The sequence below is a fragment of the Cajanus cajan genome, chromosome 9 (assembly GCF_000230855.2).
Source record: "Cajanus cajan strain Asha chromosome 9, NIPB_CcT2T_4, whole genome shotgun sequence".
Classification (NCBI taxonomy): Eukaryota; Viridiplantae; Streptophyta; class Magnoliopsida; order Fabales; family Fabaceae; genus Cajanus; species Cajanus cajan.
This window is the reverse complement of record NC_138525.1, coordinates 41,861,905-41,888,464: the sequence shown is the minus strand read 5'-3', so window position 1 is coordinate 41,888,464 and position 26,560 is coordinate 41,861,905. Positions and strand designations below refer to the sequence as shown.

Below are 26,560 nucleotides of genomic sequence, written 5' to 3'. Positions count from 1 at the left end.
TTAAAAAAATACTATGGTTGGGCCCTTGCTTTGATATGTTTGTTGAAGTAAGTATTCTTAGAATCTAATATAGATTCTCACTTAATACTGTTGAAATCTATTTGAGCATTCACAAATAAACAAATCAATGAAACTGATATTTATTATTCTCAACTTTCTCTACATTCTGCATTACATTCATTTAGAACATATCCCTCTTTGTAAAAGAATAAATAAGAATAAAAAGGGAAATTAACCTATGTGCGTTAATCGGAAGTAATGGAAACAAGCCATGCATAAAGAGTTGAGGGTAAAGAATTCCACAATCATTAAGACGCCAACGCTTACCCTAAGAGGATAAGATCGTGTCGTGCAACCGTGAAATCCAAAGGGAATGGATGGATCCACACTCTTAACGAGTTGCAAGCTAGTAAAGAGAACCTGAGGATGACGAATCTCTCAAACACTAAGGCAAAGTGAATAGAGCTTTCTCAAAAGGTGATTTCAACAAGAGATAAGCATTGCTTGTTAAGAAGCTACTAGAATGAAAACCCGCAAAGGGCGTTCTAGGCAAAAAAAAAAAAAAAAACACACACACACACACAAAAAGGGGCAATGTTTGTTCGAGCTGAAAATCAAGAGACAGCTTAAGTGTTCCTCTTGAGAAGCAAGACTCCATGAAAAGCTCTATCATCACTTCTACTCAAGAAAGTCTAAGGATATGGGTTAACAACACCTTCACGAGAGAAGAAGCCAAAGGACCTCCCTCTACACAAAGTGCCACATCCAAGCAAGTGGAGGACTAGCTCTACAGTCAGATGACCTAGGCCTCTCTAAGGGGCAACCTCCTTCTACTTCTCTGTGTATGAATCACGAACTCGGGGCATGCCCGGACCTTCGAGCTACATTAAATGTGCACGTGTAGATTAAAAATTCTATTTTAATGCCATACATTTTTCTATTTCGTTTCTCTTCTCCCTCTTATCTACTCTAAGCCTCGTCAGCAAACCTTAAATGAACAAGTACATTTGAAATAAGGACGTCATCAGAAACAATAGCTTAATACACAATAAAAAAACACATAAAGATCAATCAAATTGGGCATGACTTGTGGATAAAAGTCCAAATGAAATCAGTGCAAGGGGCATCCCCCTTTAATGAAGGAATGAAAGATGATCACAAATGCTGCAAAAGTCTGGCAGGAAACCCACTAAGGGGGCTGCACAAAAATTAGGGCAAGGTCCGCTAGGAGACCCACAAACAAAAAGGGTAGCCTAGGCAAAAGTAAGGATCAAAAGAAAATGTCCGCTAGGGAACGCATCTCAAGTAACCTAGGCAAAAATTAGGACAAAGCAGCATCCCGAGCTGAAAACCGAAAGGCGGCTCGATAAGATCATTTAATCAATATGCAATCCCAAGTCATCGCTTAACTTTGAAGGAAATAATAAGCTAACGCGAAAGATGATTTCCTCACTTTGAATGTGCTTGTTCATCAGCCTAAACCACTAGCCTACCTCGGCCAGCCATTCTTCTATAAACCATTTTTGAAAAAAATCCTTTCTACCAAAACTTTTACAATATATATATATATATATATATATATATATATATATATATATATATATATCCTCTTCCTCTCTTTCCTCTTGACCTATATGGCATTAAGATAAAATTGAGAGATACACGGAGTATGCACAGTGAACACTCACAAGGAGAAGATGGAGGTGTCCTAGAACAGAGTCTAGGTACACCTAATCTAAGGGCTAATATATCATATCCGGTACGAGCGAGAGGGCTGAACTACACAAATCTCAGGTTCAAAAAAGCAACACTAAATTCGACACGGCTAAAAGGCTAACAATCCATGTCATTGATCAATGCGCATAGATTAATTTCTTGAAAGAAAAATCAATATGCATTTAAGCATTAGCATAGAGGCATCATTGCATAGCATGCATAGGGCACAAGTGTGCACAAAAGGGTATAACTTCAATTTACAAAAAAATAAAAATAAAATAATATAATAAAAAATCCAATCCATTCCTATCTTGCATTTTCATGTGCATCCATGCATCCATACTCACCATGGGGCATCCGTCAACAATCAAACAATCAATCATCAATAAAATCAAAAGGACTTCGCAACAAGCGCCTGGAGAGGCATCACAATACTCACATGGCAGGGGCAACACTAGAATCTCTGTCACCCATCATTTACTCCTTTGCCCACCATCACAAGGGCACCACCTACCAGCAATCCTTGTCTTCATCAGACGTCCTCCCAAAGAAAAGGGGAATCACATCATCATCATCAGCAGGCAGCCTGGAGAGGCCATGCGTAATAATACTAATCATTTACTCCTTTGCCCACTGTCACAAGGGCACCACTTACTAGCAATCCTCGTCTTCATCAGACGTCCTCCCATAAAAAAAGGGGAATCGCATCATCAACATCAGCAGGAAGCCTGGAGAGGCTAGGCATAATAATACTCAGCATTCAGCAGGCAGCCTGGAGAGGCTAGGCATAATAATACTCAGCATTCAGCAGGCGGCCTGGAGAGGCAGGCATAATAATACTCAGCATCAGCAGACGGCCTGGAGAGGCTAGGCATAATAATACTCAACATTCAGCAGGCGCCCTGGAGAGGCAGGCATAATAATACTCAGCATCAGCAGGCAGCTTGGAAAGGCCAGGCATAATAATACTCAACATTAGCAGGCGGCCTGGAGAGGCCAGGCATAATAATACTCACTATCAGCAAGCAGCCTGAAGAGGCTGGCACAATAATACTCACAATATCAGCAGGCGGCCTGAAGAGGCCGGCACAATAATACCCACAATATTAGCAGGCGGCTTGGAGAGGCTGGCACAACAATACTCAACATCAGCAGGTCAAAGACTGAAGGTCAGGTGTACAGTTTGTCAACCTTTTTACCCAATAGAGTACGCAATCAATGCTCAACTGCTCTAAAGGGTGAGGTTACAAGCAAATACATTTGTCCAAGGGAAGCAACGTAGAAGCATCAACACAGAGACGAGAAGAAGACCCGGACGAAATGTCTACATCTTTACTTGCCTTTGGAAAAGCAACACAACTATTCCAAAGGACAAGTAAAGAGGGGCAGCTGTAGACACCCAATTTCGTCCGGGGGCATACAAACCAGATAGGACATCAGAGGGCCCAAAAACCCAAATTAACTTTTTTTAGTAGCCCGGAACGGGCCGTTCCAAAATCGGAACGGGCCGTTCCAAAATCGGAACGGGCCGTTCCCAAGTCCGGAACGGGCCGATCTCGAATTGGAACGAGCCGTTCCAAGGCTTCTCAATGACCTAAAAAACCAATTCCGGAACGGGCCGTTCCAATACCGGAACGGGCCGTTCCGTTTTCAGAACGGGCCGTTCCAGGGTACGTAATTTGAACGTAACTTCGGATCCGGAACAGGCCGTTCCGAATCTAGAACGGGCCGTTCCGGCCCACATCTGATGCTTATAAATTGAAGCCTCGGGCACAGTTTTCAGGGTGGCCAGAGAAATTTCGAATAAGACTCCTTTGAGCACGGAAATTCTCTATCTCTCTCCCTTCTATTATATTTTTTTTTGAGATTTGTGTCGCATTTCTATACTCTCTCTCCCTCCTATTGTATTTCTTGAGATTTGTGAGGCATACTATAGTGTGAAAGGTCGCCACAAAGCACCTTTTCCATATTTGAAGATTCAATAAAGCTTGTTCAAGAGGTATTTCATTCAATATTCTTTTCTTCTTTTTATTCCTCATTTTTTATTTCCTTTTTTATTATAATAAACGTCATAATGTAGATATTTTAGAGAAATTGCTTAATTTATATTTTAAGTATGTAAATAAATATTATTAAAGAGGATTTAATATTTAATCTATTAATTCTTATTACGTTATCTTCATCATAGGGTACCGATTTAGGGCGTTGTAGGGGTGCTTAATACCTTCCTTACACGTAATCGACCCCCGAACCCAATTTTGGTTATCAAGGCCATTATTAGATCTTTAAAAACCTTTTCTTTTTTCCAATATTTCGAGTAAAATATTGGTGGCGACTCCATGAACTCATTTTTCAAAACCATTAATTAAGGATTAGTCTGGTGTCCGGGTATTCCTTAATTAATGAGATCTTTAAAAGGATGTCTAAACCATTAGTCGCGAGATCGAAAATTTTTGGGTTGCGACATGCATGTGTTGCACATGGCCGAAATGCACTCCAAATGTGAATCTAATTACATTCTAATGCAACTACACATGCAACCTAAATAACCCTAAATTCAAATGACCTCTAAATGAAAATCCTAATCTAAATGGCCGTGAATACAAGGCCCAAAGAAATACAAGGCACTAAGGCCCAATCCTATACTAACCCTAATCTACTTGGGCTTGAATCAAAGCCCAACAAAACAAAGAGATGGGCTTTCCTTGGGCTTGGGCCCACTCCTCATGTATCCTTCTTGCCATAGCCCTAGTAGTTGGGACCTTGGCCCATGGGCTTCCTCCATCATTGGGTTAGCCTAAGGTTAAGTAAAACCATGGTATGGTTTACTTAACCTTAGGCACTAAAAATTGAATTCAAAAATTCAAATTTTGGTGCCAACCAGTCACCATCCCATGTGCACTCATTTGTGATGTAATTTGGCATCCATTTGAGTTGCATTTCGGTAACACCATGTGCATGTGTGCACATGGCCGAAATGCATACCAAATGCTATGCTAATTACATGCAAATGACTAAGCACATGTAACCCTAAATTAACCCTAAATTCAAATGACCACAAAATGAAATTCCTATTCTAAGTGGCCAAAATACAAGGCCCAAAATACAATACAAGCCTAAAGGCCCCTCAACCTACATTACTCTTATTCTACTTGGGCTTGAGTCAAAGCCTAACTAAAAAGTGTGATGGGCTTTTCTTGAGCATGGACCCACTCTTCTTGAATCCTCTTTGCCATAGCCATAGTAGTTGGGCCCTTGGCCCATGGGCCTCCTCCATCATCCCCTCCCTCTTGAAGAGGATTTGTCCTCAAATCCAAAGCTTCCTCTTCTTGTGTAGCAAGTTCTGTAAAAAGAGATAAATCAGAGACATTGAAACTAGGACTAACCCCATATTCAGATGGGAGATCTAAGACATAGGCATTATTGTTTATTTTTCTAAGGATTTGAAAGGGTCCATCTCCTCTAGGACTAAGTTTTGACTTTCTTTTGGAAGAAAACCTATCCTTCCTAAGGTGTAGCCAAACCCAGTCTCCTTCCTTGAAGACAACTTCCTTTCTACCCTTGTTATTATATTTTGCATATTTTTCTGTTTGGGATTGAATATGATTCCTAACCCTCTCATGCAAGTTTTTGACAAATTCAACGCTAGATGTACCTTCTTTATGGATAAAAGAAGCAACATCAGAAAGGGGTAATAAATCTAAAGGAGTTAGAGGATTGAAACCATAAACAATCTCAAAAGGAGACATGTTGGTGGTTTTATGGACCACCTTATTGTAGGCAAACTCCACATGAGGGAGATAGTCATCCCATGAATTTTTGTTGCCTTTGAGGATTTCCCTCAACATAGTCCCAAGAGACCTATTAACTACCTCAGTTTTCCCATCTGTTTGGGGGTGACATGTGGTAGAAAATAGAAGTTAGTTCCTAGCCTTGCCCATAAAGTTTTCCAAAAATGGCTAAGGAACTTAACATCTCTATCTGAAACTATAGTTTTAGGTAACCCATGAAGTCTCACAATTTCTTGAAAGAATAACTTAGCCACACTACTTGCATCATCCACTTTGTGGCATGGAATAAAGTGTGCCATTTTACTAAAATGGTCCACAACCACAAAGATGGAATCCTTTCCTCTTTGGGTCCTAGGCAAACCAAGGATAAAATCCATGGAAATGTCTACCCAAGGAGCATTGGATATTGGCAAGGGGGTCTAAAGTCCATGAGGTTTTGTGGTAGATTTAGCTTGTAAACAAGCTATGCAAGTACTACAAAATCTTTGGACATCTCTTTTCATATGAGGCCAAAAGAATTTCTCTCAAAAGTGAAAGAGTTTTCTCAATCCCAAAATGCCCCATAAGCCCACCCTCATGGCTCTCCTTTACCAAGAGTTTCCTAATAGATACTTGGGGAATACAAAGTTTATTTTCTTTAAAAAGAAACCCCTCAGAAATATAGTAACCTTGATAAGGTTTTTGAATACATAAAGATTAAAAGTTAGCAAAATCAAGGTCTTTCTCATACAATTCCTTTATGTCATCAAACCCTAGTATTTTGAGAGCCTAGGATATTCAACAACACATGTCTTCTTGATAAAGCATCAGCTACTATATTTGTAGGGCCTTTCTTATATTTGATGACATAAGGAAATTTCTCAAGGTACTCAACCCATTTTGCATGCCTCTTATTTAATTTATGTTGACCCTTCAAATATTTAAGTGATTCATGATCACTATGAATAACAAATTCCTTGGTCACAAGATAATGTTCCTAAGTTTGAAGGGCTCGAACTAAAGCATACAACTCCTTGTCATAGGTAGGGTAGTTCAAGGCAGCCCCATGAAGTTTTTCACTGAAATAGGTTATGGGATGACCACCTTGTAACAACACAGCTCCTATGACAAGACCTGAAGCATCACATTCTAGCTCAAAGGTTTTGCTAAAATCAGGGAGAGCTAGAACAGGTGCTTGAGTGAGTTTTTTGCTTAAGCTCTTGAAATGCTAAATGATAGCAAACTTAGGAGAAGTGATGGATGATCTTCTCCACGGATTTGCTTAGGCCGGATCTTCTTCAATGGAGGCTTGATTCTTCAACTCAAAAACACTTAGAAGCTTAAGAACTCACGGATGCACTCAACCTAGAACTAGGAGGGAAGCATCCAAGCTCAAGCATCAATGGAGAGCACACTTCAAAGAGGAGGATTCTAAGGTGAAATCCTAAGGTTTTGAAGATGAACTCTAAGGGACTTTTGAGAGAGGAAACTCGGCCAATGGCTCACAAATTTCAATTATGATCAAAAGTGAATACAAAAATGTGAAGGGAGGACTTAAGTATGCACGGAAATGAAGCACATAGGCACCTAAACCAAAGCTACACAAATTGGCGCCTAAAGTTTGAATTCAAATTTGAAATTTGAATTCAAACTTTGGTGCACATGTGGAAGTCTGAAAATTTAGGTACCAAGGTGCATTTAGGTCTGATTTGAGAGTCATTTAGGGTTAATTTGAGTGTCACATGTTCAGCCACCAATGGTGCAAAACATGTGACTCAAATGTAACTTAAATGGCTTCCAAATTAAACCTAGTTTAACCTAATTAGCATACTTTAGTATTCCTTGTATTTTCCTATTCTAATGACCTAATTACATTGGTCAAACAATTACAATGGAAAGGAAAAATTACAAGAATGAAAATGAGCCCAATATTGGGTACCAAAAGCCCAAAGGCCCATGAAGCCCAAAACTAGGCCCAACAAGCCTAAAACCTAAAATGCTACTCTATGTGGTCCAAAATACAAGACCAAAATATATGATACCTATACTAACATGATGTATACAAAACATATGAAAATATCTATAACAAAATATGGCCCATGAAAAGTTCAACTTGGGCCTTCCCAGGCCCATCAGGCCCATTGGGCCCTGACTGGCCCAAACCTTCATGTCTAGCCAACTCCTCTTGGCTCCTTCAATATGTCACCTCTTGCCTTCCTAGGCATGATTCCATCATCCCCTCCCTCTTGAAAAGGATTTGCCCTCAAATCACGAGGATGCATGGAATAAGAAACATCACCTACATACACAACAAACCATGTATAAGAGGTGACATGTTTATGATGAGAAAATGGATTATGGATCCTAAGAGGAGTCCTTATATCTAGCCTAAGAAAAAATAAACTATAAAAATTAGACTCCCTAAAAGTAGAAATAGGCTCCTTTCCTAAGCATAACCTAGAAGTAAAACCTAAGAATGTAATAACACTATGACTAAGACAATGAAAAGAATGATTTTTAAACACTACAATATCTTGCCTAAAATACCCTAAATGGTAGCCTAGGCTTTTCCTAAAATATAAAGAAAAGAATACTAGAAAACGTCCTAAACAATTTTGAATCATATTGTTTGGTAGATAAAATGTCTTGGAAAATCTTGAAAACTCATATAAACTATTTTTGTCTTGTAGGGAAGGGTGCAAATTAAGTTCAAATAAAGATGAACTTCCCATAAGATCAAAAATAGAATATGAAATATGACAAGATGTATCTATCAAACAATATATTCCAAAATTTGGGTGCTTTATTAGAACAACTATGGTAGAAGGATTCCTAAAGAGAGGAAGGCTATCTTCCTTGGGCACCTCCAAGGAAGTAGCACAAGAAGTGGAACTAAATGTAGTCCACTCCTTCTTCACTACATCTTGAAGTTGAGATTCATTTTTCTTTAGAATGATTTGTTCTTGAATCTCTACTTCATGACTAGTGGTAAGATTAGGGTAAGAGTTAAGGTCTTTATTTATGAAGAGAGTATTTTGTAAATGGTTTTTAGTGGTAGAACAACTCTCTTCACTCACAAGTCCTTTAGAGGAATTATTTTCCTCCTTACTCTTCCCTAAGAGCAATGCCTTTTTTCTTTCTTTTTCTCTTGTTTTTCTCAATTTTTCTTTTGCTAAAAGTTTTTCTCTCTTTTGTTTAATAATGTGAATTTCTTCCTCTAAAATTGCAATTTGTGCTTTTTTTTCAAGTTTTTCTTTTTCTTTTTTTAAAGCTTCTTGCTTTGTCCAAGGTGTTAGTGATTTAAGCCTTTGAGTAGAATGTGAAAAACCTTTTGGAGAGCTTAATTCACTACCACTTGAGAAATATTTTCTCATGATTAAACAAAAGAATTTTTTTGTATATGCTATGCAAAAAGTTATAAAATGTTTTTGGTATTTTCTAGGAATGAAAATAACACTTGGAAGTCTAAGTGTACAAGTTGCACTATCAAGGGAGGTGAGCTACAAAGAACCACTTAATAACCAAGCCTTTTCAAGTGGAAATCACTAAACTCCTTTGTGGTATCTCCAATTCCCCAAAACTTTTCACAAAAATTTTGAATGCTTTTTCACAATTTGTTTGTTTTTTTGAGACTAAACTAAACGTGAGCAAGTAAATCTACACAAGTCTAGACGTTTCAAGGCAACAAAATAAAGCAATTAAAAGACAAAGAACTTAAAGGAAACAATGTAAGCAACTAGTCGGATATCCTAAGTGGAAGCTTGAAACATATGAAATTTCCAAGCCACTTCCACTAGCACTACACGTGAGGATGCTAACAAGGAGTTAGATATACCTGACCAGCTTCTTAATACTCCCTCTAAGCTTTACAAATTGATTTTAAAATACAAGAGAGATTGCAAAATTTAAACTAGCCTAGAAAGCAATAAATGGCGGTTTTGGTGACCAATTTAGTGACGGTTTTTGTGTTCAACTTTTCTAACACTTGTTTAAGTGTCTTAATCCACCACTAATTCTTCAAATTTGATGCTCCTGGACCTGCAAAGAATCACAACAAAAAAAGTTAATGGTGGCTGCCTCACAAGGTGAAAGAAATGGTCACTCAAGTGAAGGAAGTTTAGGAGAAGTTTTGGTCACTAAATTAGGTCAAATTTTTAGGTCTTAGTGTCCAAACTTTTCCTACTCTTTGTTGAGCAATGCTTGATCCTTGAGCAAGGATTTGAGGCCACTTCCAGCACAGGGAAATTATTGAAAGAAAACTAGACAAGCAATAGAAGCACAATTTGAAAGGCTTATACCAAAAGTTAAGAGTAATATGTATATATGACAAGACTCAAAGAGGTTCAACAAGTAAAACTGGAAAATAAGACTCCAAATAAAGCTAGCAATCAGTTAGGAATGTTCCTAGATAGGTACTAGAGTAGATGAACAAAACAAAAAAAATTTGAAAGCAATTGGATAAGTATAGCAAAAGTAGTAGCCAAAATAATAACAAGGAATCAAGTAGGTTTTTCAACTTGTATACCTCTCGGCTTTTTCCTTTTAATTTTCTTTCTCTATTTTTTTTTAATTCTTTCTTTTTTTCAGTATCAAATTAAGAGTCCAGAGAGTATATTTGCCTTTTGTTTCAAAATTTTTAGAGATTCCAAGCTATAGAAACCGAGAATACAAATCAGCCAAAAATTAGGTCAAATTTCAAGTGAGAATGATAAACTAGTGCACTAGTTTTAGGTTTTGGTTTGGATTCTTTTTGAACTATTTTTCTTTTGAACTTTAGGTCTTTTCTTTTGTTTAGGCTCTGTTTTATCTCTGTTTTTCAGCCTCTAAAATTTTTTTTTATTAAATTTGAATCCACAAGAAAGTGCACTAGAAATAGGATTACACTTGAAAATTTTTTTAGAAGATTTTTAATGGAAGGTGATTTGAAAACTTAAGAACATAAAGGAAACCTAACTCTAAGGAAACTTACTAGAACTAATAGCAAGTTATGAACACAAAAAGGCAAAAGAAAAAGCACATATAGGAGGCAAGAACAATAGGTAAACCGAAAACAATATATGGACACAAAACTCAAAATAAAACTAGGTTAAACATGCTATTCAAGGAATTTTAAGACATATAAAGACTACACAAACATACTAAGACAAAACATGGATTAAAAACCAAAATCTAAATGCAATGTATGCAGTCCAATCACGGACACATATTAGGAATGGAGAGACTCAAAATTAAAATCAAAAACAAGCACAAGCTAATAGGTCCTAAACAAGTTGATTGAGGAAGAAATTCAAGAACAATCAACCAATGGATCTATGGAACAAAATATGATAAAAAGCATGTAGATCCGAAAAGAAACTCAAACAAGACACTTAGAACACAAAGAACACAAAAACAATCGGACCAAAACAAGATGAAGAACTTATCTCCTTGAAGACCTTACTTTGATACCAAAAATGATAGCAAACTTAGGAGAAGTGATGGATGATCTTCTCCACGGATTTGCTTAGGCCGGATCTTCTTCAATGGAGGCTTGATTCTTCAACTCAAAAACACTTAGAAGCTTAAGAACTCACGGATGCACTCAACCTAGAACTAGGAGGGAAGCATCCAAGCTCAAGCATCAATGGAGAGCACACTTCAAAGAGGAGGATTCTAAGGTGAAATCCTAAGGTTTTGAAGATGAACTCTAAGGGACTTTTGAGAGAGGAAACTCGGCCAATGGCTCACAAATTTCAATTATGATCAAAAGTGAATACAAAAATGTGAAGGGAGGACTTAAGTATGCACGGAAATGAAGCACATAGGCACCTAAACCAAAGCTACACAAATTGGCGCCTAAAGTTTGAATTCAAATTTGAAATTTGAATTCAAACTTTGGTGCACATGTGGAAGTCTGAAAATTTAGGTACCAAGGTGCATTTAGGTCTGATTTGAGAGTCATTTAGGGTTAATTTGAGTGTCACATGTTCAGCCACCAATGGTGCAAAACATGTGACTCAAATGTAACTTAAATGGCTTCCAAATTAAACCTAGTTTAACCTAATTAGCATACTTTAGTATTCCTTGTATTTTCCTATTCTAATGACCTAATTACATTGGTCAAACAATTACAATGGAAAGGAAAAATTACAAGAATGAAAATGAGCCCAATATTGGGTACCAAAAGCCCAAAGGCCCATGAAGCCCAAAACTAGGCCCAACAAGCCTAAAACCTAAAATGCTACTCTATGTGGTCCAAAATACAAGACCAAAATATATGATACCTATACTAACATGATGTATACAAAACATATGAAAATATCTATAACAAAATATGGCCCATGAAAAGTTCAACTTGGGCCTTCCCAGGCCCATCAGGCCCATTGGGCCCTGACTGGCCCAAACCTTCATGTCTAGCCAACTCCTCTTGGCTCCTTCAATATGTCACCTCTTGCCTTCCTAGGCATGATTCCATCACTAAATTATGTTTTTCTTGCCACAAAAAGACCACATCCTTCTTTACCAACTCATTGAGAGGTAAAGCTAATGTAGAGAAGTTAGGAACAAATCTCCTATAAAAGCTTGCCAAACCATGGAAGCTCCTAACTTCCCTAACATTAGTAGGAATAGACCATTCTTGGATGGCTTTGATTTTCTCGGGGTCCACATGAACCCCTTTTTTACTCACCACAAACCCTAGGAAGATAACATTAACCACACAAAAAGTGTACTTGTCTACATTGGCAAACAAGTGATTGTCTCTAACAAAAAGTAAGACTTGTCTTAGGTGATCCATATGATCACTTAGACTTTGGCTATAGATTAATATATCATCAAAATAAACAACTACAAATCTACCAATGCAATTCCCGAGGGCATGATTCATTAGCCTCATGAATGTATTAGGTGCATTAGTAAGCCCAAAAGGCATTACTAACCATTCATATAATCCAAACTTAGTCTTAAAAGCAGTCTTCCACTTATCACCTTCCTTGATTCTAATTTGGTGATATCCACTTTTAAGATCTATTTTGGAAAATATGGATGACCCATGCAATTAATCAAGCATGTCATCAAGCCTAGGAATTGGGTGCCTATATTTTATGGTGATGTTGTTGATAGCTCTACAATCAAAACACATTCTCCATTTTCCATCTTTTTTTAGCACCAAGATAATAGGTACAACACAAGAACTTAGACTCTTTTGAATCCAACCCTTATCCAACAATACTTGTACTTGCTTCTCTATCTCTTTAGTTTCTTGTGGATTTGTCCTATAGGCTGGTCTATTTGGAAGACTAGCCCCAGGCACAAGATATATTTGATGCTCTATTCCCCTAAAAGGTGGAAGGCCTATAGGTCCTTCACTAGGAAATACATCATCAAATTCCTTTAAAAGAATTTTAACTTCAAGAGGTAGAGAAGTTTCCAAAGAACTTGTGGCAGTGCATGTGAGTGTTCCTCTATACATGAGGATATAAGAAGATGGTTCAAGTAAGAGAGATGTTTTTTGCAAAGTTTTTGTTTCAAATGTCTCTCCTTGAACTATTTCTGGAGAGGGAACACTAGACTCTCTAGAATCCTCTTGATTGCTAGTTTTTAGAAGTTTTTTTTTTCTTTCTTTTTTTGATTTTCTTTCCCTTTCTCTTGCTCACGTTTGGTCTTCATTTGTACTTGATCTTCCATCACTTGTGATGGTGATAAAGGATGAAGCACAAACTTCTTGCCCTTGTGAGTGAAAGTTATTTTATTATTTAGGCCATCATGGTGTGTTTGCTTATCAAATTGTCATGGCCTACCCAACAAAATATGACAAGCCTCCATGAGAACTGTCGCCACCCGCCGAAACGGACCTTGGCAATCGCGACGATGGTTGGACTCTTTTTAAAGTTTTGAAAAGTGGTAGATTGATAGAACGACTTATTCTCAAACTGAGACCTTGTCGAGCTACCAATTTTATTAAATGATTCACCAATCCATATTAATCCCAAGCGGGACCCTCTATGGATTAGTGGTTTTCGCAAAAATTAGGGTTCTTGGAGTCGCCACCAATATTTTACTCAAAACATTGGAAAAAGATTTAAGGCAATTGATTTTATAAATCAACTTTGGCTATTACAACCAGAGTTGGGTAAGGGAGTCGGTTACGTGTGGGGAAGGTGTTAGCACCCCCACAGCGCCCCATTAGGGTTCCCTATGACGGATTATTTATTAAATAATAGCGCAAAATTACTAAATTACCCCTATTTATTATAAGCGATTGTAAATTAAATATCTACATGATGATAAATTTAAATATGCAACAATCAGAAAGCGGTAAAAGAAGGGATTTTTAGAAAAGAAACCTCTTGAAGCGTGCTTTTTATATATCAATGAAGTCTAGGAGGCTTTTTGGCACTCCCTCCCTCTACAAGCTCGCTCGCTCCTTCCTAAAAATAATTTTTGACTATGGAAATCCAAAAGATTTCCCTTCGACTAAGTTCGAATCTCCAAGCTAAATGCTCGGAATTCCAGAACTTCGTCGGATCGACTCCCAGAGAGATTTCTAGGGTAGAACACTGCTCAAAAACCCCAGAATACTCAAGGAGGGAGTCAAAACTGTGTGGAAAAGTGTGGAATGACGTCCAAATGACGTCCTATTTATAGGGATGAGGCGCAGTACGGCCCCTGGGTTCAATACGGCCCGTATTGAGTTTTTGTACTTCAATACGGCCGTATTGAATTCAGTACGGCCGTATTGAAATACAGAAACTTCAATACGGCCGTATTGGTTTCAGTACGGCCGTATTGTAGTACAAAATGTGCAGTACGGCCGTACTGAACTCCAAGGAGGTCGTATTGAGCTCCAAACCTCCCACTTTCTTATTTTTGGCTACTCTAAGACCTCTAAACCTACAGATAGTCATCCTATGGTCTTCTGGGAGTCCTTCTGGCTGACTTTCCTTTGATCTTTGAGAGTCTTCGAGTCTTATTTCCGACCCGGACAATTTTAGGGGTCTACAGCTGCCCCCCCTTTACTTAGTCGGACGGCCTTTTGGTGTACCGGCTGACAAGTAAAGGAGTTGACCCAATTGTCCGGGTGATGTGCCATCCTTCTGACTTGTAGCGTCTTCTGGTGGAAAATTGTTGAGTAGCCTCTCCAGGTTGAGTATTAGTCATCGCCTCTCCAGGCTCATGCATACCTCAGTGTTTCTGACAACCTCGGTAGCTGAGTACCGCCTCTCCAGGCCCTGCCTCTCAACATGAGTCAGTTGAGTATCGCCTCTCCAGGCCCTGCCTCTCAACATGAGGCAGTTGAGTATCGCCTCTCCAGGCCCTGCCTCTCAACATGAGGCAGTTGAGTATCGCCTCTCCAGGCCCTGCCTCTCAACATGAGGCAGTTGAGTTTGCCCTCTCCAGGGTTTTGCCTCTCAACATGGGCAGCTGAGTTTGCCCTCTCCAGGGTTTTGCCTCTCAACATGGGCAGCTGAGTTTGCCCTCTCCAGGGTTTTGCCTCTCAACATGGGCAGCTGAGTTTGCCCTCTCTAGGGTTTTGCCTCTCAACATGGGCAGCTGAGTTTGCCCTCTACAGGGTTTTGCCTCTCAATATGGGCAGCTGAGTTTGCCCTCTCCAGGGTTTTGCCTCTCAACATGGGCAGCTGAGTTTGCCCTCTCCAGGGTTTTGAGATAAGTTTGTCTCCACAGTCCACAATGCTGCTTCGACGGTTTGTTTTTCTGATTTTGTGCCGCTGAGGGCTGGATAACGCAGGGATCCGTCTAGGGGATGTGCAGTCATTCATAGGTTTTTGTGCCCCAACTTGCATTGCTTAGTTGGTACCCATGGGGAATTTCTGACTCCTTGGGGTGTAGACACAGATGCTCTCTATCTGAGTTGAGCGATGCCTTATGTTTGGCTGACGTCCTTTTGACGTAAGTGGAGTATCCCGGTTGTCCTTATTTGGGTGTCTCTTTTGATTTTCTGATTTTTGTAGCCTCTGTGTAGGCTGTTATCCGCTGGGGGATTCTGTCATTCAATTCTTGACTGGCCTCTTCTGTTAGGCAAATCATCTTGATGTTCGGTGTTTGGCTGGATGCCGAATTCCGCTTGGGGAATATTTATTGATATATTTTTTTTATTTTTCTCCTTTTGTAGGGGTGCCTCTTGAGTAGGCGACTGGGGATTTGGGGATCTTATGTATCCCAGAGTATTATTTAGGAAGCCTCTACAGGCTTAGCCTCACTCAGCGCTTGAGTCAGAGAGCTATCTTCCACTGAGGAAGTTTCAAGTCCTTTGACTGAATATTTTGCTTGGATGATCGCGCTTCCATTGGGGATTTTGACGATCTTGCTTTGATAGCTCTCGCTGGGGATTTGTTCCATGAGCTTAAGCTGAGGTTTCTCTGCAGAGTATTATTTCTGCGAGCCTCTCCAGGCTCAGTTATTCTGAGAGAGTATTATTTCGGCGAGCCTCTCCAGGCTCAATTATTCTAAGAGGGAGTATTGTTTCGGCAAGCCTCTCCAGGCTCAATTATTCTGAGAGAGTATTATTTCGGCGAGCCTCTCCAGGCTCAGTTATTCTGAGAGAGTATTATTTCAGCAAGCCTCTCCAGGCTCAGTTATTCTGTGGGAGTATTATTTCGGCAAGCCTCTCCAGGCTCAGTTATTCTGAGAGAGTATTATTTCGGCAAGCCTCTCCAGGCTCAGTTATTCTGTGAGAGTATTATTTCGGCAAGCCTCTCCAGGCTCAGTTATTCTGTACAATTTGTTGGGTTTTCTGTATTTTGCCTTTTTTGTTGATTTTTGGCTTTTTCTGTATTTTTGCCTTTTTTGTCGATTTTTTGGCTTTTTCTGTATTTTTGCCTTTTTGTCGTTTTTTTGGCCTTTTCTGTTGACTGTTGTCATACACAAGCAATTTTTCTATTTTTCTATTTTATGCAATTGCCTCATGATAAGGTCTTTGAATGTGCAACTAATGTGTGTGTGATGCACAAATGCAAGTTTGATTATTTTATTAATGCTTTTTTTTTTTTTTTTTTTTTTTTTTTTAAATGAATGGCTCTCCCTATCCTCCTTTTCTTGGAGGAATTTCTGTCGTCGACGTGAGGGAATATCTTTGTGAGCCTTTTTCACAGGAGATTACGGATTTTATAGGAACCCCTCCAATTTTCTTTATTGACTGATTATTAAAGGAATTTCGTACAATTTTTATGAAATACCAATTTTAGAGGCATAATCACATGGTCAAGAGAGAAGAGAAAATGAATAGATATTTTATTGATATTCACAAGTGTTTTTACAGAAAGATATACAAAAGGAATTTCTGAAGAATGGCTGGCCAGGGTAGGCTATATACATTGGGCTTAACAATTATATCTGTAATTGTTGCTCTTTACATTCCCCTAGTTGCTTTGGGTGAGATGCCTGAGCCAGGAGTGTAGATGCTGCAAGACGCTTGCTTCTAGAAGATAATCACTTGAGCCGCCTTTCGGTTTTCGATTCAAGTGATCGTTGCTTGCTTTGTTTTTGTATCTTATTCTTTTGCCCCTAATTTTTGCCTAGGACATATCCTAGCGGGGATAAATTCGCCTTTGTTTTGCCTAGTACCCTTGTACTGGCGGACTTTTTATTTTGCCCTAACTTTTGCCTAGGACGCCCTTTTTGGGTTTTCATCCTAGCGGGCCTATGCAAGCAACGTCTTCAAGCATAGTAGTTCTTTACCACGTCAGCGTTGACTGGGTATCAAAGTTCTTTTCCATCCATGTCTGTGAGGATCAATGCTCCTCCTGAGAAGGCTCGTTTTTCCACGTATGGTCCTCCGTGATTTGGGGCACACTTTCCGATTTTGTCCTTTTGAGTTGGTAGCAATTTCTTCATTACCAACTCTCCCTCATGGTAGACTCGAGGGTGGACTTTCTTGTCAAAAGCCTTTTTGATCTTCCTCTGATAGGCTTGACCATGGCATATGGCGTTCAGCCGTTTCTTTTTGATAAGGTTCAACTGGTCGTATCGGCTTTGAACCCATTCTACCTCGGAAAGTTTTGTTTCCATGATTACCCTTAGAGAAGGTATCTCGACTTCGACGGGTAGAACTGCCTCCATCCCATAAACGAGGGAGAATGGAGTAGCTCCTGTAGATGTACGTACTGAAGTCCTATAGCCATGAGGAGCGAAGGGTAACATCTCGTGCCAGTCTTTAAATGAGACAACCATCTTTTGCACTATTTTCTTGATGTTCTTATTGGTTGCCTCGACTGCCCCATTCATCTTTGGCCGATATGGGGAAGAGTTATGGTGTTGGATCTTGAATTCTTGGCAGAGTTCTTCCACCATTTTGTTGTTCAGATTAGATCCATTATCAGTGATGATTTATTTCTCCATGCTTCCACTAGATTATTCTAAAATTATTTGGGACAAGAGAGAAAAGAAGGGAAAGATACTTTTATTCTGAAGTTTGTGTTTTAGAGGGGATTTATTTTTCAAAAATGGTTTTTGTAAGAATGGTTGGCCAAGGTAGGCTTATGTGTTTAGGCTTGTTTGATTAAACACTTATGAAGTTAAGAAAATCTTTGTTTATTGACGTTGTGATTTGACAACTTAGATAGCTTCCCTTGAACCTTTCTTGAATTCGGCTCGTGGTACCATCATGGATTTCTCTTTTTTTTTTTTGATTGTCCTTATTTTTGCCTAAAACACCCTTTTGTGGCGTTTTAGCGGACTTTTGTTTTCGTTTATTTTGCAACCCTAATTTTTGCCTAGGTCACCCTTTTGTGGGATTCCTAGCGGGTCTTTTGCTCTTATTTTTGCGCAGCCCCCTTTTTGGGTTTCCTGCCGAGCTTTTTTTATTTTAAAGGATTTCTTTTTATCCATGATGGCACTTGTCGAGGCCAAGGGAAGGTGCTCCAAGTTGTCACACACACTTCCACATTAAGATGATGTGGGTTTATTATTATTAAGATGATTTTAACCTCATTCATATTTATTCAAACAGGGTTAAAAATAATGTGGTTTAGAATTTTATTATAAGCAAGAAAAGAAGCAAAAAGAATGATTTCATTATAATCATAGCGGAAACATATGTCCTTATTTCATCACTGATATGGGTCCCAATGTTGACCTCTTTTATCTCTCGGCCCTGCCCCAAATTCACAGTCTCCAATTTCTCTTGATATGGTTGGAGTAGACGAGCTTCTTGATTTAGCAGTCTTTGCAGATCCGGAGAGATGACCTCCTCATCACTGTCCAACTCAACCCATTCATCCTCAACTTTCGGATCCCGGTCAGAGCGAACAATTACAGACATAATTATTTTATTGGTTCTGTTTAGGTTTAGAATTATTAATGTTAATAAGAGAGAGAGAGAAAAGAACTAAATGAGAGAATAATGTGTGAAAAATGCCTCTTTATTGATATATGTAAAATGTACAAAACCCTTATTTATATGAAAGGTCCTCATGATCTCAGGTACTGATCATGAGTCCCAAAAAGAAAAAGAAAATTAAGGAGGGGCCCTATCGTGGCTTGCCCTTCTCTCTACTCCTGCTTTGGCAGAGGGTTCTTGCTCACGTCGGGCGCTGTCGAATCGAAAGTGACCCACCCAGCATCAATAAGGCTTTGGACCTTGTGTTTGAGAGCTAGGCAGTTCTCTGTTGAATGCCCTGGTGCCCCCGAATGGTATAAACATTTGTCTTGTGGCTTGTACCAATCGGGGTAAGGTGGGTCGATCTTCCTTGGTGGAACATAAGCTAGAAGTTTGGCTTCTACTAGCTTCGGCAGGAGATCGCTATAAGTGGTCGGAAGTTTATCAAACTTCTTCACAGGAGTGAATTGCGATCTACCCGACTTCGAAGTGGAAGTAGCCGAGGGTATGGTTATAGCATTGACTCCTCCCTCTTTCTTCTTCCCGAAGGCCTTCTTAGCTTCATATGATTGGGAAGGCTTAGCCAGCTTCCCACTTTTAAGTCCTTGTTCCACTCTCTCCCCAATGGTGATGATGTCCGAGAAGAGTGTCGTTGTGTTCCCTATCATTTTATCGTAATAGGGACCAGTCAACGAGTTGATGAATAAGGACACCGTCTCCTTATCCGACAGCGGGGGCTCTATCTGTGCCGCCAACTCCCTCCATCGTTGGGCGTACGCCTTGAAAGATTCATCATTTTTCTTACTCAAGGCTTGAAGATCTGACCTATCGGGTGTTAGGTCGATGTTGTATTTATAGCGCTTGAGAAAGGCGTCGGCCAACTGCCTCCATGTATGTACTAGATTTCCATCTAGCTGCATATACCAATTGAGCGCAGTATCGGCTAAGCTCTCTTGGAAGAAATGGATCAAGAGCTTTTCATTTGTGGCATATGCAGCCATTTTGCGACAGTACATGGTGAGATGACTCTTAGGGCAAGTCGATCCCACGTACTTTGGGAAATCCGGCACTTTAAATTTAGGAGGGAATTGGATGTCCCTCACTAAACACATGTCGGCGGCATCTTTAATATCGAAGTCATGCCCCTCCATAGCCCTTAGCCGATCCTCTAGGGCGTGGAATTGTTCCTTTGAAACCTCGGGCTCTTTAATCATGATCCCCGCCCCAAGGGGTACAGCTCGTGGAGGTTCTTCCTCGTGCTCCTCCTCCTCATGATGATGGGACTCATGGTCACTGTGGTGAGACCCATGTACATTATGATGACGCATGAGCTCCATCATTTGCGCCATTTGTTCTTTGAGCTGCGAGAGCTCGGCTGTAAGCTTCTTATTTTGGTCCTCTAGCGCTTCCATCTTCTTGATTTTCTGCGCGCGTGTGAGGACAGAGAGATGACCAGCCACTTTCTAAAATGAATGTTTAATTAGTTTATTTATGGGATGAATACGCTCTTGACATGAGCTTGATAACCCTCCATTTTTAAGGCGCTGCCTTTTTAAAACGGAGTGTTACCACCCTCCTTGACTTATGATCCCTCCCCAACGGAGAATCTCGATAATTATGGGTCTCTTTTACTCATGTCAAGAGGTATTGGTGAACCTAAAATGCATGGTTTATGAGGATGCATGATGTCTTATTGGTAATGATGTACATGCTCCTCACTTTTATTATATTTTCACACATGGTCTTTCCTCTCATGTCATGGTATTTTCATGCATGGGGATTATTCTTTAGACCTTATCACGAGGTTTATTATTAATGCACAAACAATATCACATAAACCTATACACAAACAATTCACTCATCCACGAACAGTCACGAGCGAATCACGAGGTAGGGGTATCCTGCAGAAAAGTGCATATTCAAGGTGGATCTAACTGTTCTCACCGGTCTGAGGCCCCCAAGGTGCCCCCATTATAGGGACCCAATTCCTCTCGTCGTAAGTCGATGGAAAGCTCCAACGCACTGTCGGACTTGAGTTCATGGTTATCACCTTGAGTGATGCTTTCCGACAACGGTCTACGGGCACCTATAGACCCATTCGACAACCGGCCGTACTAACATCCACTCCCTATGGCTTACCACTCACGCCCCCGGGTATAGAGGGAACTGTTGTGTGCAAAGGTTCGTGTGCAGTTTGTATTTCAAACAATTGCGAAAAATTAAACAAACAACAGTTATTAAAGCCAAATAGATAAACATGTTATCATACAAGTGAGGGGTAACGAAGTAATTTTAAACTATTATTTTAGAAATAATCCATCACTAAATGGGACTGACTCTCGAGGCTTCCCCAGTGGAGTCGCCATCTGTCGCCACCCGCCGAAACGGACCTTGGCAATCGCGACGATGGTTGGACTCTTTTTAAAGTTTTGAAAAGTGGTGGATTGATAGAACGACTTATTCTCAAACTGAGACCTTGTCGAGCTACCAATTTTATTAAATGATTCACCAATCCATATTAATCCCAAGCGTGGACCCTCTATGGATTAGTGGTTTTCGCAAAAATTAGGGTTCTTGGAGTCGCCACCAATATTTTACTCAAAACATTGGAAAAAGATTTAAGGCAATTGATTTTATAAATCAACTTTGGCCATTACAACCAGAGTTGGGTAAGGGAGTCGGTTACGTGTGGGGAAGGTGTTAGCACCCCCACAGCGCCCCATTAGGGTTCCCTATGACGGATTATTTATTAAATAATAGCGCAAAATTACTAAATTACCCCTATTTATTATAAGCGATTGTAAATTAAATATCTACATGATGATAAATTTAAATATGCAACAATCAGAAAGCGGTAAAAGAAGGGATTTTTAGAAAAGAAACCTCTTGAAGCGTGCTTTTTATATATCAATGAAGTCTAGGAGGCTTTTTGGCACTCCCTCCCTCTACAAGCTCGCTCGCTCCTTCCTAAAAATAATTTTTGACTATGGAAATCCAAAAGATTTCCCTTCGACTAAGTTCGAATCTCCAAGCTAAATGCTCGGAATTCCAGAACTTCGTCGGATCGACTCCCAGAGAGATTTCTAGGGCAGAACACTGCTCAAAAACCCCAGAATACTCAAGGAGGGAGTCAAAACTGTGTGGAAAAGTGTGGAATGACGTCCAAATGACGTCCTATTTATAGGGATGAGGCGCAGTACGGCCCCTGGGTTCAATACGGCCCGTATTGAGTTTTTGTACTTCAATACGGCCGTATTGAATTCAGTAGGCCGTATTGAAATACAGAAACTTCAATACGGCCGTATTGGTTTCAGTACGGCCGTATTGTAGTACAAAATGTGCAGTACGGCCGTACTGAACTCCAAGGAGGCCGTATTGAGCTCCAAACCTCCCACTTTCTTATTTTTGGCTACTCTAAGACCTCTAAACCTACAGATAGTCATCCTATGGTCTTCTGGGAGTCCTTCTGGCTGACTTTCCTTTGATCTTTGAGAGTCTTCGAGTCTTATTTCCGACCCGGACAATTTTAGGGGTCTACAAGAACTACATCACATTTAACTTTATCTTAATAGTTCCCAATGGAAAACTCTACTTCCACTTGTTCGTTAACCACAATATCCCCATCATCATTGAGCCAATGAAGTTGATAAGGTTTGGGATGGGGTGTGGTAGTTAAGCCCAACTTCTCAACTATCCTAGTGCTACAACAATTGCACCAAGATCCACTATCCACAATTAGAGAACAAGCTTTATTAGAAATATTACATCTTGTGTGAAAAATGTTCTCTCTTCGGGATTGTGTATCACTGGCTTGGTTATTCAGGACCCTTCTCCTCATAAGAAGTTCCCCATTGTAAGGGTAAGTGACCTCACATGACTCTCCCTTACTTGCTTCTTCTTCATCCTCACTTGAAGATGGAGAAGTAGTAGCTTCATCTTGGCTACTATAAATATCTTGGACCCTTAGTATCATGACCTTTTTATTAGGGCATTGAGAAGCAATGTGGCCTCTCCCAAGACACTTAAAGCACTTTATGTCACTAGATATGGTGCTAGTGCGTGAGGTGTTTTTCTTTTCTTTTTCTTCTTTTGTTTTACCCTTGTCTAGATTTTTGGAGGAATCAAAAGTATTTTTCTTGTCAAAAGTTTTTCCCTCCCTCTTGTAGTCAACCTTTGAATAAGAAGATGAGTATGAGCTTGTTTTGAAATTCTTTCTCAAATTTTGTTGCTCAACCTTGATACAAAGTTGAACAAAGTCATTCTGATGGAATCATGCTTTGGAGTGCAAGAGGTGACATACTCAAAGATCCAAGAGGAGTGGGCTAGACATGGAAGATTGGGCCAGTCAAGGCCCAATGGGCCCTATGGGCTTGGAAGGCCCAAACCAAGTTTCAACATGGCCTATCTTGAAATGAACATTCTTATTATATTTTTTTAGCATAGTTTGAATATATTTTGGTCTTTTATTTTGGACCACATAGAGTAGCATTTTTAGGTTTTAGGCTTGTTGGGCCTAGTTTTGGGCTTCATGGGCCTTTGGGCTTTTGGTACCCAATATTGGGCTCATTTTCATTCTTGTAATTTTTCCTTTCCATTGTATTTTTTTGACCAATGTAATTAGGTCATTAGAATAGGAAAATACAAGGAATACTAAAGTAGGCTAATTAGGTTAAATTGTGTTTAATTTGAAAGTCATTTAAGTTACATTTGAGTCACATGATTAGCACCATGGGTGGCTGAACATGTGCCACTCAAATTAACCCTAAATAACTCTCAAATCAAATCTAAATGCACCTTGGTACCTAAATTTTCGGACTAGCACATGGGAGCCAAAATTTGAATTCAAATTTCAAATTTGAATTCAAATGTTGGGCGCCACATGTAGCCTTTGAGTTAGGCGCCCAAAGAGTGCACATTTGGAACCCTACTTAAGTGTTTCTCCGACACATTGTATTCACTTTTGAGATTAATAAAATTGGAGAGCTTATTCAGCCCAATTTTCCTTGAAAGTCACCGTGAGAGAGAGCTACACTTTTAGGAATCCATTAGGTTTTCCTCCTCTTTGAAGTGAGCTTTCCCTTGAACCTTAAGCTTGGATGCTTCCATCCAAGGCTTAAGCCTTCTTCCAATCCGTGAATCATCCTCCATTCTTGCCTTCAGTCCATTCGGTTCCAAGCTCCTTGAAGAAGATCCGAGCTAAGGTGAAGAATAGGAGAAGAACATCATTCACTCCTCCTACCTTCTCCATCATTTTTGGTATCAAGAGCAAGGTCTTCAAGGAGATAAGTGTTCTTCATTTTTGTGTGTCCGTGTCTTGTGTTCTTGTATTCTTATTGTCTTACTTGAGTTTCTTTTCGGATCTACTTGTTTTGAATCAATATTTGTTCCATAGATCCATTGTTTGATTGTTCTTGATTTTCTTCCACAATCAACATGTTTAGGACTTATTTTCTTGTGCTTCTTTTTTATTTTATTTGAGTCTCTCCATTCCTTGTATGTGTCCGTGATTGGACCTCATGCATTTGCATTAGATTTTGGTTTTTAATCCTTGTTTTGTCTTAGAGTTGTGTTTAGTCCTTATATGTTACAAAATTCCTTGAATAGCATGTTAACCTAATTTTCTTTTGAGTGCATTGTCTATATTGTTTGGTCTCGGTTTGTGTAATCTTATGCCTACCTATATGTGCTTTTTATTTTGCCTTATTGAGTTCATAATTTGCTATTAGTTCTAGCAAATTTCTTTAGAGTTAGGTTTCTTTTATGTACTTAAGTTTTCAAATCACTTTCTATTGAAAATTGAAAAAAAAATTGTGTTGCTTAAATTTTCAAGTGCTTAATCCTACTTCTAGTGCACTATCTTTTGGATTCAAATTTTAAAAGCATAGAGGCTGAAAAACAGAGGAAAATACAGAGCCTATTGTTTCAAGTAGTTAAAAAAAAAAGAGAAAAGTGAACAAAGAATCCATTACAAAAACCTAAAAACTAGTGCACTAGTTTCATCATTTTTCACTTGAATTGGGACCAATTTTGTAGTCTCGGTTTCTATAGCTTGGAATCTTGAAAAAATTGAAAACAAAAGGCAAATACCTTGTCTGGAATCTTAACTTGAATTCAGAAAAAGAAAGAATAAAAAAAAATATAGATAAAGCAATTTAAAGAGAAAAAGCCGAGAGGTGTACAACTACAAAATTCACTTGATTCCTTAATCTTGTTTTGACTACTATTTGGTTTGTACTTATCCAATTGCTTTCAATTTTTTGTGTGTTGTTAATCTACTCTAGTACCTATCTAGGAACCTTCCTAACTGTGTGCTAGCTTTCTTTGGAGTCTTATTTTGAAGTTTTATTTGTTGAACCTCTTTGAGTCTTGTCTTACACATATTACTCTTCCATTTGGTATAAGCTTTTCAAATTGTGCTTTTGTTGCTTATCTTGTTTTCTTTCATTAAAATTTCTGTTCTAGAAGTGGCCTCAAATCCTTGATTAAGGATCAAGCATTGACTCAACAAAGAGTAGGAAAAGTTTTGGACACTAAGACTACAAAATTTGACCTAATTTAGTGACCAAACTCTTCCTAAATTTCCTTCACTTGAGTGACCATTCCTTTCACCTTGTGAGCAGCCTCCATTAACCACTTTTGTTGTGTTCATTGTGCAGGTCCAGGACCAACTTATTTCAAGGGTTAGTGGCGGATTAAAACACTTGAACAAGTGTTAGGAACATTGAACAACAAATCCGTCACTAATTGGGTCACAAAAGCCGCCATTATTTGCTTTCTAGTTTAGTTTAAATTTTTGTCAATTATCTTGTATTTTTAAACCAATTTGTAAAGCTTGGAGGGAGTATTAAGAAGCTAGTCAGGTATATCTAACCCCTTGGTAGCCTACTCACATGTAGTACTAGTGGAAGTGGCTTGGAAATTTCATATGTTTCAAGCTTCCACTTAGGGCAAACCGACTAGTTGCTTATCCTTGCTTCTTTTAAGTTGCTTGTCTTTAATTGTGTTTACTTTGCTGCCTTGAAACGTCTAGTATTGTGTAGTTTTTAATTGTTCACATTTAGATAAGTTTCTAAAACAAATTGTGAAAAGCATACAAAAATTTTTGTGAAAATTTTTGGGGAATTGAAAGTACCACAAAGGAGTTTAGTGATTTCAACTTGAAAAGGCTTGGTTATTAAGTGGCTCTTTGTAGCTCACCTCCCTTGATAGTGCAACTTGTACACTTAGACTTCCAAGTGCTATTTTCATTCCTAGAAAATACCAGAAAAACATTTTATATCTTTTGCATAGCATATAAAAATTCTTATTGCTTAATCATGAGTCATATTTCTCAAAGTAGTAGTGATTTTGAATCTTCTAAAAGTTTTAAAAGAATTGTCAAAGAGGTTAAAGCACTAAAATTTTGGAAGCAAGAAGAGGTACTTCAAAAAGAAAAAGAAAAGATTAAAAGAAAAGTACAACTTATTGTTCTTGAGGAAGAGATAAACAAGATTAAGCAAAGAGAAGAGAAACTTTAAAAAAAAAATCCATAAAAGTAAAAGTCAAAAAAAATTCTTCAAAGAGTTCAACCAAGAGTTCCAATGACTCTCCTAGCCAAAATGAGGATAGTTTAAATCTTGATGCATATTACCAACCCAAACCTAGAAGAGTCATTAAGGAATCCAAAGTGAGGGAATCAAGGGTTGATCTCCCTTACTTTCATGGTAAAGAGGATGTGGATGCCTACTTAGATTGGGAGATGAAAGTGGAGCAAATCTTC

The 26,560-nt window shown here is 39.0% G+C and overlaps 1 protein-coding gene across 6 annotated transcripts in view; it reads left to right on the top strand.

Moving 5' to 3' along the window:
* LOC109793985 (uncharacterized) overlaps window positions 1-26,560 on the top strand; it is a 37,088-nt gene that overhangs the window by 7,697 nt on the left and 2,831 nt on the right. For 3 of the 6 annotated variants that reach the window (XM_083063596.1, XM_083063595.1, XM_083063598.1), the window contains exon 4: window positions 25,458-25,818. The exons of the other annotated variants lie outside the window; for them this stretch is intronic. In XM_083063596.1, the coding sequence (XP_082919722.1) occupies window positions 25,458-25,517 (60 nt within the window). In that variant the 3' untranslated portion in view covers window positions 25,518-25,818. Of the gene's footprint in view, window positions 1-25,457; window positions 25,819-26,560 lie in introns of those variants that run through there. 6 annotated transcript variants of the gene reach the window in all.